The sequence below is a fragment of the Rhinatrema bivittatum genome, chromosome 4 (assembly GCF_901001135.1).
Source record: "Rhinatrema bivittatum chromosome 4, aRhiBiv1.1, whole genome shotgun sequence".
In the NCBI taxonomy this organism is placed as follows: domain Eukaryota; kingdom Metazoa; phylum Chordata; class Amphibia; order Gymnophiona; family Rhinatrematidae; genus Rhinatrema; species Rhinatrema bivittatum.
In genome coordinates this window covers 187,220,441-187,233,745 of record NC_042618.1, presented here as the reverse complement: position 1 = coordinate 187,233,745, position 13,305 = coordinate 187,220,441, and the positions used below count along the sequence as shown (strand labels likewise).

General features: G+C 44.6%; 1 protein-coding gene across 4 annotated transcripts in view; it reads left to right on the top strand.

Annotated features, from left to right (window-relative positions):
* Nucleotides 1-13,305, top strand: part of IPPK (inositol-pentakisphosphate 2-kinase) — a 189,672-nt gene that overhangs the window by 73,844 nt on the left and 102,523 nt on the right. For all 4 annotated transcript variants that reach the window (XM_029599379.1, XM_029599381.1, XM_029599376.1 and 1 more), the window contains exon 5: nt 10,408-10,474. In XM_029599379.1, coding sequence (XP_029455239.1) covers nt 10,408-10,474 — 67 coding nt within the window. The remainder of the gene's footprint in view (nt 1-10,407; nt 10,475-13,305) is intronic.

Below are 13,305 nucleotides of genomic sequence, written 5' to 3'. Positions count from 1 at the left end.
ATAAGGATGCTGAACCTATAGAATTTGATATAGTTAGAACAAGAGCCAGCTATTTTGACTTAATGATCATATTCATCTGAGAGAGAGAGAGCATGATGGGTTGGTTAGTTATGACCAGGTAATATGTGGGTGTGGTCGTGAATGCTGCTATGCTCTTTAAAGTCAGTCATTTATTCATTAGTTCGGGGCAGAGACCTGCACCTTTATGTAATCTTGTGAAGCACTTTGATATAGAGTGCTATATAAACGCTGAAATGGTGGTTCTGCATTCTATGGATTGTCATTGAAATGTCTGCAGAGCTTTGCAGAAAAACCTGCTGAGCATGTGACTGAAACAAATGTGGTTCAGTTTGTTTGATTTAGCACACTTGCAAAATAATTAGAGTTGATCCCCAAAGGCGGAGGAGGTTGAGTTGGGACTCCTTTGAGCTGCTGTTGCCAGAGAATGAACATATAGGTGTATAATTTTCACTTTCTCTAGCAAACAGCTTTTTCAGTGGAAAGACATACATGGTGTTAGCCAGTTTAGAGTTGTTTGCAAATAACAGAGGTAGACAGCTGTGCCAAGGAGCAGCAAAAACAATGTTTGTCATGGAAACAGCAATATTTTTTTGTCTCCCTTCCTCCTATTTTTCCAATGAAAATGGAATGCCAATTAAAACAGAAAAGAGAGACAACACTGGAAACTATTCTGAGAGACCTTGTAGCTATTCTGAGAGACCTTGTAGCTCACAGTTTAAATTTTGACTCCTAATGAGAGGTAGTATCAAAGCAAAAATGCTTGGTGACAGTGTTGCAGCCTTGCAAAGCTCTTCTATAGGGGTTGAAATAAATTGACAACTCTGGCAAGCCCTTCTAACGTCAGTCTTGAAAGGGAGCAATAAGAAATATTTTGTGCTGCCCAGTTAAAGATGGTGGGTTTTTCCATGGGACCTGCAGATTTATGGATCGCAAAAGAAACAAAGATGGGGAGACTTTCTATGGACATTAATCTGTTCCAGATAGGCTACAATTCTCTTACAGTCTAGTGTATAGAATGCAACTTATGAGGGATGCTATTGGAAAAAAAATCGTTGACTAAGATGGAAGCCAGATACCAACTTTGACAGGAATTTTAAGATGGATGTCACTAAAGCCTGGACCCTACTGACTGCTGTCTGAAGGGATGATGACAACATCATGAATTTCCAGGTCAAATAACTTGGCTCACAAAAATTGAGAGGCTCAAGGTGGAGGGGTGGTGGAATTTATTAGCTGGGCAAAAACCTCTATAAATTTTAATAACTATAGAAACCTTCATGGGAAGCATCAGATGAAGTAGATGCCTCATAGACTTGGCAACTGAAGGCTGAGCAGAAATTGCATTTCCTTCTGCAAATTGGTGATAAGCACAAGTTGCAGCTAGGATGACCCTTATGGAGTTGTTTGTTAAACCAACCTCTGAAAGATGTATAAGGCAATCATGAAGTTTGAGATTTGTCTTCACACCAAAAAGAAAACCACCTACATTTTAATACAATTAATGTGCTTGCTTTATTTCTTTCTTGAAGTGAGAAGATATTTTAAGGAGCATTACACCTACATAGCATTACATTTTTATCATTTAACTCTTTTGAAGGCTAGGGATTGGAAGATGGGATGGAAGATTAACACTCTGTTATCTATGATTAGACTTAGAAAGGATCCAAGTCTGATGGACTTCTCCAGTAGAAGATAGAGCCATATCTGTTTTGACCAGTATGGTGTCAAATATACTGGATACATTCTGCAGACTTCAGATAACAATAAATAAGATCACTCTCTTTGAATAACTTTATTCTGCATTGCATTTATAAACTATTACTCAAAAATGCAGAATTGGCTTTCTTTTTTTTTTTTTCCCTGCAGATTTTTTTCAAGGCCTGGTCCTTCTGGATTGCTCTCACCCGCTTAAACCTCTTTCCCATGCTTGATCTCCCTTTTGAATCGATCTCCCAGTTGGATTGCTACTTCTCTCTCTCCTCGGGCTTGATCCCTCTCCCATCCATTTTGCCCCACCAGGTTCAAACCCCCCTCTCCCTATTCTGTCTCTGTCCCTTCACCCAGCAAGCACCCTAGCTTTCTGTCTGTTTGCCATCCCTTCCTTAGCAAGACCCCCCCCCCTCCCCATCTCTATTGTGTCTTTCCCCAAGATTCATTTAGGCTCCACCAGACCCCCACTTCTCCCTCCTTTTGTTTGGGCCATGCAGGCCAAGACCAATGCAGGCTTATCTCTTCTAGCCTGCATGGGCCAATGCTGATCGCCTAACTCCTTTTGTTCTACACAGGCCAGCTCACTACTGCAACTTTGTCACTCCCAGCTGACACCAATGCTACTCCTTCCTCCCTTTCAACCTTTGCAGGCCTCCACTGCCATTGCTGCTGAGCTTCCTAGTATACCACGCCTGATTCCATGGGGCAAATTTAGAATTCTGTGCTGGAGGAGAATTCGGTATAAATTCTGCACAGTGCAGAATATTCCCAAGGAGTGTATATATGGATCTTAAAACTGCTGGCTGTTCTGAGCTTTAATAGTTTCTTGACTACCAGGGACAAGGGAGCATGTGAATAGAGACCCTTTCCCCCCACTGAAGGGAAAAGGTATCTTTTAATAGGTTTTGCTTTCTGATCTATACCTGGAACAGAAGACTAGCACTCCCTTTGGTAGGGACCACTCTTAGGGGTCTAGCATGTCTCGACTCTGTTTTAGAGTACATTTTTGTGCTTTTATTATTTAGGTGGCAGTTATCATATAGAGCACAATTTTTCAAACTGACTGATTCCTGATAGAGAATGCCACAGCCCATCTCTCATTTATTCAGGTAGTAAATGACTATTGGATTTAATGTCATTCTGTCTGTACCAATATGATTTTGTTGACTGCATTCAGGACATATGTTATCTCCTGGAGCGTCATTTTTCTAAAATGATTAGAGGTTTTAGGAGTGGATCTCTTTTAGGTGAGCTCAAAGGTGTGTCTATGGTCATAACATTTTGATGTCTGAAACTTGGAAGAGAAGAATCCTGAGCAGATTGGAATGGGCAAGCCACTAGGTTAGTGAGAGGATCAGTGCCATTGGTGCAGAGCTGTGCTGGAGCGTGACCCCCCCCCCCCCCCCCCCCTTGACACTGAGTTGGGCCTTAGTCTCATTAGTGCAGGTACAATCTTCATTCATGGCATGGAAGACTCCCATGATGGTGTTCCATCTGTTTATTTGGACCTGGGCTTGACCAGGGCATAGTCCGTCATTGGCGTGAAGCTCAAATTCCAAAGTGTAATCAGCACTTTCGGTGCGGTAGATGTCTGAGTGATATCAGAGTGCAGCAGCACTTTGTGTACATCAGAGAGTTCTGTGGTAGATGTCATGGTATGGAAGGAACTACGGTTACCTTCTGTGGAGTGGGCTAGTCAATGGGAATTGCTGATACAGTCACTACAAAGTGCCTTGGAGCTGGCCACCGTTATGAGAAGAGAGAATGAGGTATCAGATTCCCCTTCATCTTTTCCCAGCTACCCCGAGTGAAGTTGATCTGATCTGGATTTCTGAAAAGGATGTCTCTCCTCCATCTCTAGCTCAGAGAGTTCTCCAACCAGTGGGAGCCCAGTTATTGGAGCTAGTGAAGAATTTCTTTGCTTTATTAAACCCTGAAGACAGACAAGGGAGGTTAGAACAGTTCCAGTTTCCATGCCAGTACATATTTCGCCACAAGAGCTTTCACCATGAGGTAGTTGATTATCCTCCTCCAGAGGAGTCCCTTCACAGGTCAGAGGGTGATGAAATGGGCTCTGTCTGCTCAGAGGTCCTCTCGGATGTTTCCTCTCTTGACTAGCAGAGGTTTCTGCCTCTGTTGCCTTCATTATTAGGGCTGAGGCTTAAGAGTTCTCCTTGGTCAGGAAATGAGATGAAGACTCCAAGGGTATTCAATCTGAGCCCCTTCAGACTTGCAGCAGGATCCATGCTACTCCATGTTCTTGGATAAGCTGGCGAAGACTGACTGTTGGTGTCAGGGAAGAAAGCCATGTGAGGATCTTGGGCTCTTTCAGTTTTTTCAACCTCCAGTAGATTCTGCAGATATGCTGGTTCACAAACTTCTCCAGGACCTTCAGATGAGGATGTGGCAGATGCCTACATCAGGTATTCCAGTTGCCCAGAAGCTGAACTTGAAATTTAGAATGCAGGCTGCCCTGGGTTTTGGGGTGGTTCAGGTGCCACACCACTCTATTGTTGAAGGCTGAAAGAAATGCTTAATACTGACAAGCTAACAAGAGAAAAATCTTTTATTATGATGTACTTACTAAGCAATGTAGAGTAAACACATTCTAAGCCATTACTCTGTTAATACTTCACTGCCAAAACCTACATACCAATGGGTTAGTTTGTTTACATAACATTTTCTAACTGATTAGCATTATAATTTTCTCATATATGCTAATAAGATTGGATTCTTGTAAGTCTTATGATTTATTGTAAATTGAGCCTAGAAGGCAGAAATTAAATTTAATTCTCACCTTTAACATACTGGTTAACCTTAGCTTAATTTTTTTAGCATTTCAACAACCTTGGCCATTTCTACAAGTCTGATCAGGGCAATCTCATTGTGCTATAATTATCTGTGTTTCTTCACTTCAACCAAACTAGTCTGGCTTCATAGAAGACTTTCTCAAAGCACCCTTACACTGTATTGGAAGAATCTGCTTTGAAGTGTGCTGCTAAGCACACTCTCAATCGCTCTAACATGCCCCTGGGGAAAGACCCGAAGACATTAGATGGTTTTGGGCAGAAAGTCTTCTAGGGTTCCATGCTGGGTACCTGGACTATGGCTTACCATTTCTACATGAGCCAGTATTTGCATGAATGTATCCAGAAGCTAAAACCCTTGTACACATCAGATGCAGAACAAGTACATTTCCATAGAGGACTGGAAGATGTGGAGGCATATGAGAAGCACGTTTATCTGTTCCATATTCAGAACTTTTGATACTGCATCCAGGACTTCAGCAGCTTCTACAGGGACCCAAAGGCTTGGTGATTGAGTGAGCGGCCTTCCAGAGGACTTGCACGATAATGCATGTTAGTCTGCTGCTTCTTCTGCCCTTAGGCAAGTCACTTTACTGTCCATTGCCTTTGTGTCACAGGTAGAACCGATTGGGGATTTTTGTGAGGTGGGGGAGTAGGACACAGACACAGAGCTAACCAAGGGTTGCCAGAATAGTAGTAGTAATGAACACAGAATACTTGGTGTGATTATGAGCATATGTATTTGCAAAGTATAATAAAAACAAATCAGTAAAAATGATTCAGTAAAAACAAGGAAAACAAATTATACAAGCACAGTGAGCAGAATAAATGTCTTCCCCAGCTAACAAGCAGGCCTATCCAGTACCGAGCGGTAGGAAGAGCTGCGTTAGTGCCTACAGCACCCGCGGTTACCGCCCGCACAGTGCAGCTCACCTACCGCTCGATCCTGAAGCCTAATTATATGTAAATGTAAGCCGCGTCCGAAAAGCCTTAGGCCCGCGCAACCCAGGATACTGGATAGAGCGCCTATACAGGATCCTGGGTGCGCGGGCCTAAGGCTTCACGCCACGCTGGTATCTGTCATTTCAAATGTCATTTGAAATGACAGATACCAGGAAGCAATGGCGGCGACAGCGCAGAAGCAACGGCGAAACGACTTGTCAGTGTCCCCCCTCCTCTCGGAGCAGGGCGCGAAAAGCCGCCTTGCTCCGGGAGGAGGAGGGACACTGACAGCGGCGAAGCAACGGCGAAGACAGCGGCGAAGCAACGGCGAAGACAGCGGCGAAACGACTTTTCAGTGTCCCCCCTCCTCTCGGAGCAGGGCGGAAAAGCCGCCTTGCTCCGGGAGGAGGGGGGACACTAGCAACAGTGAAGCTTTCCCCCAGCCCGGACGCCGGCAAAAAACTTACTTTTTTGCAGCCAGCCATGAGCAGGAACACGATCTGGCCTGCCTTAGCTCCTCCCGTCAAGATGGCCGCCTGCACGGGGAAAGCGTGCAATTGGCCGCTCAAGACGTGATGTTGTGACGTCACGTCTTGAGCGGCCAATTGCACGCTTTCCCCGTGCAGGCGGCCATCTTGTCGGGAGGAGCTAAGGCAGGCCAGATCGTGTTCCTGCTCATGGCTGGCTGCAAAAAGTAAGTTTTTTGCCGGCGTCCGGGCTGGGGGAAAGCTTCGCCGCTGTCATCTCTCTCCCCCCCTCCCGGAGCAAGGCTGCTTTTCGCGCCCTGCTCCGGGAGGGGGGGAGAAGAGATGACAGTGGCGAAGCAACTTACTTTTAGCTTTTAAGTTTTTTTCGCTTATTTTTTGGATTCGCCGCTGTCATCTCTCCCCCCCCCCCTCCCGGAGCAAGGCTGCTTTTCGCGCCCTGCTCCGGGAGGGGGGGAGAAGAGACAAGCGGCGAAACAACTTACTTGCACGGGGGAAAGCAGTCTCCGTGGCAGCCCCAGTCCTCTCCCCTCCTCCCGAAGCCAAAAAAAAAAAAAAAAGCTTTTTTTTTTTTTGGCTTCGGGAGGAGGGGAGAGGACTGGGGCTGCCACGGAGACCGGCACCCATGATCGCGGCCGGGGCAGGTGAGCGGGGGCTGGGGGAAAGCTTGCCACCTACCCTTACCCATGCCTCTACCGCCTGGGTCAGGGTAGGCGGTAAGTTTGCAGGTTAAACGCGCGACAAAACGGCAGGGAAAGGTAGCGTTAGTCGGGGCGCGGGTTACGGGATGCTAGGGGAATAGCTAATTGGCTCGTTTGCATGCAATATACATGCCGCGGGCGGAAGGGGTTACCCGGGGAATTTAGGACGCGGTAGGAGTAGGTTAAAGGGGATTCGGGATCGCAGGAAGGGCTAACGCGGCCGGAACGTGAGTTAAAAGCGGCTTAGGAGCAGGGTAAACGCGGCCGCACTTTACAGGATAGGCCTGAAGGATATACAGTAGCTTGTAAAAGTATTCAACTCCTTGAGATGGAGGAAGTGATGTCACTTCTCATGAAAGCACCTTGAATCTGTTCTCTCAGTCTCGCTCAGACCAAACGCATCTTTTGGCATTTTATTTAAACCCCCTGCTTACATCTCTGGGAAGCTTAGCACCTTGAGCTCTCAATGGCCGCGCCGGGAAAGAGAAAAACGACGGATCTACAGAAATTTTCCTATGCAAAAATTTGCGAGGAACCAGAGTCGGCGCGAGGCAAGATGGCGACAACGGAGCCGCAAGATGAAGTCAGGGAGACGAGCGAAATGGCAGCCGGGACTGACGCGGATTATCCCACACGCAGTGAAATAAGAAGCTGGCTACAGGAAATAAGACATGATATAAAAACCTATAAAACTGAAATGACAAATTAATTGCAGAAATCCGAGAAGAACACTCAGAGATCACCCGGAGACTTGATGAAACGGAGATTAGACTGGACACTCAGGGAGAGGGATGGCATGTGCTTCAAAAGGAAAACGAATCGCTTCATTCCCAATGTCAACAACTCTCTGAGAAGATGGAAGACATTGAAAACCGAAGCCGCCGTTGCAACATTCGAATTAGAGGCGTGCCGGAGACTGAGGAGTACTCTGACTGCATGGCAGTGGTCACTACAATCTCCAAGTTTTTCATACTACTCGGGGAGCAGAATATGGACTCTGCAGCTCATTACTGTTTGGACAAAGAAGGATGACAAGATTCTGCAGCTCATTACTGTTTGGACAAAGAAGGACGACAAGATTCAGCCTATGGACAATCTGTGTTAAAGAACTTTGTTTCCAATTTAATCCCAACTCCTTCTATATCCAACCTGCTGTAATCTTCGGCTGATTCATTTTCAACAACAATACTTCACTGTTGCTTCACTGCAAAATAATTCAGCCTCTAGCTTGCTAATCACCCATATGTGAGGACTAGCATCCTGCTTGTCCTGGGATAAAGCAAAATTGCTTACCTTGTAATAGGTGTTATCCCAGGACAGCAGGATGTAGTCCTCACAGAACCCACCCGCCACCCCGCGGAGTTGGGTATGTTATTTTATTATTTTATTTTTTGCTAAAGCTTATTGCTACAATACGAGACTAGAGTGAGACCCCTGTGGCAGAGAATATCATGGCATGCCGGGCATGCTCAGTGGCCTCATAGTGCCAGTCAAAAGTTTCTAGAAACTTTGACAGAAATTTTCCCGCAATAGGGCTCAGTCAGTGATGTCACCCATATGTGAGGACTACATCCTGCTGGGATAACACCTATTACAAGGTAAGCAATTTTGCTTTACTAATGCATGACACAACCTGCGCCCCCCCCCCCCCCTCGAATGATTCTTATTTCAGGATATTAGGGTATATAATATCTGTTGGAACAAAATTTGTGATGACATTAGATAGAAACATAGAAGCAGTGGCAGAAAAGGATCAAATGATCCACCCAGTCTGCCCTGCAAGCTTATGCCGGTATCTGCTGCACTGTATAGGTTGCCCTCATGCTTATCAGTTTCCCCGACCCAGGCACCTCGGATGCTGTCTGAATCTGATTTTCCCTAACCCTTGCCGTCTAAGCATAGAGCAATGATGGAGCTGCATCAGAAGTATCAGGCTTAATGATTAAGGGTAATAAATGCCACATCAGCAAGTTACCCCCAATGTTTGTTTGTTCCCCAGACTGTAAACGTTGGGGCCCTCATTGGTTGCTGTCTGAATCTATTTCCCTTTTCCCATTGCTATTGAGGCAGAGAGCGGAGTTGCATTAAGCTTTAATACTGAGATTTGGGGTACCAACTGCCACACCAGCAAGTTACCTCCAGTTACCTGCATGCACTCTCTTTAATTCCATCCTCTAGCCTTTAGGAATCCACAGTGTTTATCTCATGCACCTTTGATATCTTTCACCGTTTTTGTCTTCACCACTTCCTTCAGAAGGGCATTCCAGGCATCCACCACCCTCTCCGTGAAGAAATATTTCCTGACATTGGTTCTGAGTCATCTTCCCTGGAGTTTCATTTTATGACCACCTAGTTCTATTGACTTCTTTCCAATGGAAAAGGTTTGATGATTGTGCATCATTAAAACCTTTCAGGTATCTGAAGATCTGTATCATATCCAGTAGCCTCCTAGCTACGATTAATGTTAAAGTTCTCTTTTATCCTCGTTCAATGTAAACCGATATATGATATGATACCCATCATGAATGTCGGTATAAAAAAAGGTTTAAATATCTCCCCTTACCGCCTCTCTTCCAGGGTATACATATTCATATCCTTCAGCCTCTCCTCATAAGTCTTCCACTGGTGACACCTCTCCAATTTGGTTGCTCTTCTTTGGACAGTCTCTATCCTGTCTTTATTCTTTTTGAGATACTGGCACCAGTACTGAATGCAGTACTCCAGGTGAGGCCTCACCAAGGATCTGTACAAAGCCATTTTTTTTTTTTTTTAAATTAATAGTTATTCCTTTCTCTGTGCAGCCCAGCATTCTTGGGCTTTAGCTATCATCTTGTCACACTGCTTCACCGCCTTCAGATCAGACACTATCACACCAAGGTCCCTCTCCAAGTTTGTGTCTTTCACAGTTCTTTTGGATTGCCGCACCCCAAATGCATGACTCTGTACTTCTTGGTATTGAATCCTAGCTGCCAAATCTTCGACCAGTGTTCAAGCTTTTTTAAATCACTTTTCAATCTCTCTACTCCTTCGGGCGTTTCCACTCTGTTGCAGATCTTAGTATCATCTGCAAATAGATAAATTTTTACCTTCTGTCCCTTCCGCCAGGTTGCTCAAAAAGATATTGAACAGAACTATTCCCAAACCCGATCCCTGTGGCATTCCACATAATACCATTCTTTCTTCAGAGTAGGTTCCATTTACCATTACACATTTGTCTCTTGTTAGTCAACCAGTTTGCAGTCCATGCTACCACCTTGGCACCCACTTCCAAACTTCTCATTTTGTTCACAAGTCACCTATGTGGGACTGTATCAAAAGCTTTACTACAATCCAAGTAAATCACATCCTGCGTTCTTTGATCCAATTCTCTAGTCACCCAATCAAAAAAAATCAGATGTTTAACAGGACCTTCCCCTGGTGAATCCATGCTGCCCTCAGGTCGAGCAACCCACTGGATTGTAGATAGTTCACTATCCTTTCCTTCAGCAGAGTCTCCATTAATTTTCCCACCACAGACAGGCTAACCGGCCTGTAGCTTCCAGCCTCCTCTATGCTTCCACTCTTGTGAAGTGGGACCACCACCGCTTTTCTCTAGATGCTGTGCCATTTCTTTTAGCTGTTACATTTTAAATACCTTGCTGCTTCTGCTGTTGATTTCTTCACTTGCTGTTAAGAAGAGAATAGCTGTCTATGGTGGTATTGAATTTTGTTAGCATTACAAATATTATTTATTTTTTTTAGGAGGTTATACGGCTACCTTTGGAGTTCTTGAAACGACTTTGTTTAAAGATCCAGTCAGAAAGACCAGGTAAGGGATCACATAAAACTAGATGTGAATAGTTTGTAATCACAATGGGACCCCATGCAACAAATCTTGGGCACGGGGGGGGTTGTCTTGTGCATGCAAAAAAACCCAAAAAAAACTTTTGCCCTGCAGTTTCCTCCTGCTTCTTTGGGCTTCCAGCTCAGTCTGAACCAAGGCTGTGACTTGGTGCCATAGGCCCTTCATTCTCAGCTACGTAGGGATTCTTCCTCCTGGTTTTTTGTATTTCTTCTCAACTTAATTTAGTCCAATCATTGTAGTGCCAGTCCTCGCCAGGGGCCATACAGATGGGCTCTTCCTAGAACCTTGTAATCATAGACTCTAAATCCTGCTACCAGATGTCACCATTGTGACTTTGCCCTCCCAGGTGTTTGTAAATGTTGACCTGCAGCATCCCAAGTCCTGGCTGACCTGTGGAGCAGAAAAACTGAGATGGTTTACTCTGCGTGGCAGTAAACAGCACTGCAACTGGGCCGGCCTAAAGCTGCACATTTTTAATGATCCAGGACTTAATGCTCAATGCTCATCACCACTTTTTTGAATTTGCTGTGTTTTTTCCTTAAATCAATTTTATAATTCTTACTGTCAGATCTTATTTTGAAAACTGTTTTTAATAATGGTTATTTGGAGATTGGATTTATGTTTTGCGGTGTACCTAGATATGCCTAGAAATAAAAATGTTCTTGGATTTTGTTTTGCTAAAGATAATTGTTTTGTCCTACAAGCAAATGCTCTGCATAAAACAGTTGTTCACAAGTAAAGGCAATAAAGATCCATTATTTTGATTCCTATTTTTATTAAATTTCAAAGATGACATTTGAATCTCTCTCCTCTAAGTGACCCCTTTTTTCCAGTAAAAGAAAGGATAAAGGAGGTATTGCTGCTTATTTACATTTCCCACTTCTTATTTTTCAAGCCTTATTAAGGTTTAGAACTTGCCAAGATTTATACACTATTTGTTTTGCCAGTTGACATGAAACATGGAGCAGAACATGTCTTTTGGCATTGTAGGCAATTTTGCTTAGTAGTTTGTGCAGAATATTGCCCATAATTTATTCTGTTTTTCAAAAGCACCTGTAAAATGTGAACAAACTGGCCAAAAGGTTTAATAACTTAGAACAAAGATGTATGAACATTTCAGGATATCTAATTTCCTTATTTTACCTCAGGCTCTAACCAATGCAGGGTAGCTTTCAAGATGCTCATTGATATTACAATGCGCTTTGACCTTTCAGCAGAACTGATCTGGTCTGTTTCCCTGTAGGAAAGAAAAGGGATTTGTAAATGTTATGGGAGTTGAGGGCACCCAAAGTGACTCAGGACTTTTACTGATTACAATAAACTTAAAGAATAGAGCTAGGATTGATTATAAGCCATTAGTATGGCTGTGGCTGATAGGATTATAACAGTCTGTTAATGCTGACCATCTCTCTTCTCATTAATGGTAAAAATTATTTTATTTAAATTTTAAATCCTTCTTTTCTTAGCATCCAGTCAGATCAATCCAAAACAAGTGGGTTATGCACCTCCACCAGCAGATGGAGATGGAGCAAGCTGATGTCATAGTACTTATAGCACCGCAGTGGCCTCAGCCTGCCAATATTCTCCATCTGCAGCAGATGGTGGATGTGGATTGCTTTATTTTAAAGAAAAGGAGAATTCAGGAAATGAATTCACCCAGTTCTCCTGCAGTACCTGAGGTGATTTCTGTGATTCCTTAGAGGAGTGCCTTGGTCTGTTGGCTGTTTTCAGTCAACGTGGTCTTGGCTGCTTGAGCAGCTGAAAAGCAGCGGGTGCAGGATGCCAAGCGCAGCAGTGACAGCACTTGCCCTCTCCCCCACAGGCATGCTGGTCTGATGTTTGTCCCGCTCTGTGGGAGGTTGAGGGACATGAGTAGCCTGGCGGGTTGAGCAACCTCCTTAGGCTAGGTTCTGCTCCGAGGCTTTCTGCTGCGTGGTAGACCACAACGGCATTTTGTTGTGCGCTTACTAAGGCTGCCCTCTACAAGATTGTCGGTCCAGCTTGTGTGTCTAACTGTGCGTCCAGTGCTGCGCTTCCTTTCTGGGTGCTCGCTCAGGCCTTGTAGTCTGTGCCGTTTCCCTGCGCTCAAGTGGTATTGTGTGCCTTAGTTTTTTGTGCACTTACCTTTTTTGGCTGCCTAGGTAAGCGCCTGGATGTGCGTGTAATAAAAAAAAAAAAAAAAAAAAGGCAGCTGGACACTCGTCTCCTGCCACTGCTTAGTGCATTGATGGCTATAATGCGCCTGTACCTAAGAAGCCTAAGTGTCTTTCTTTTTGCACTGCTTGTCATATTCGAGCATCTCAGCCTGCTGAGTGCCTGCTGATTTCTGCCAGCACTGTTTAGAGGCTCAGGGGGAATTGTCTTCCTCTGATTTCACTGCCTGGTTCTTCCCAGCCAAATGTGGGTCTAGGTAAAGACAACTCAGGTGGGGCACTTGTATTTGGTTCTCCCCTAACTGGTTTCTCAGCAGGGTAAGGTAGATCAGTAAGTACTCCTTAAGCTACTCCTGGTCTGGATTCCTCTACCTTCTCATGGGTAGAATTTTTTCCAGGGGTTGCAATCCTTCCTTCAGGTGCAACTCTCTGCCCTGTCCAATGCTCCTTGGGCAGAGACACAGGTGGGAACCTTGCCTGGACCTTTGGTTACATGATGCAGCTCCCCTATAGTGGCAGCGGAACGTCTGGATAGCGGTCTGGATGGCACATATGATGACACCGATCCTGCCTCTCTTGAGGATGGTGAATTCCCCGGGTTGGAACCGTATAAAACTTACGGTTCTTTCATAAAGATGAACT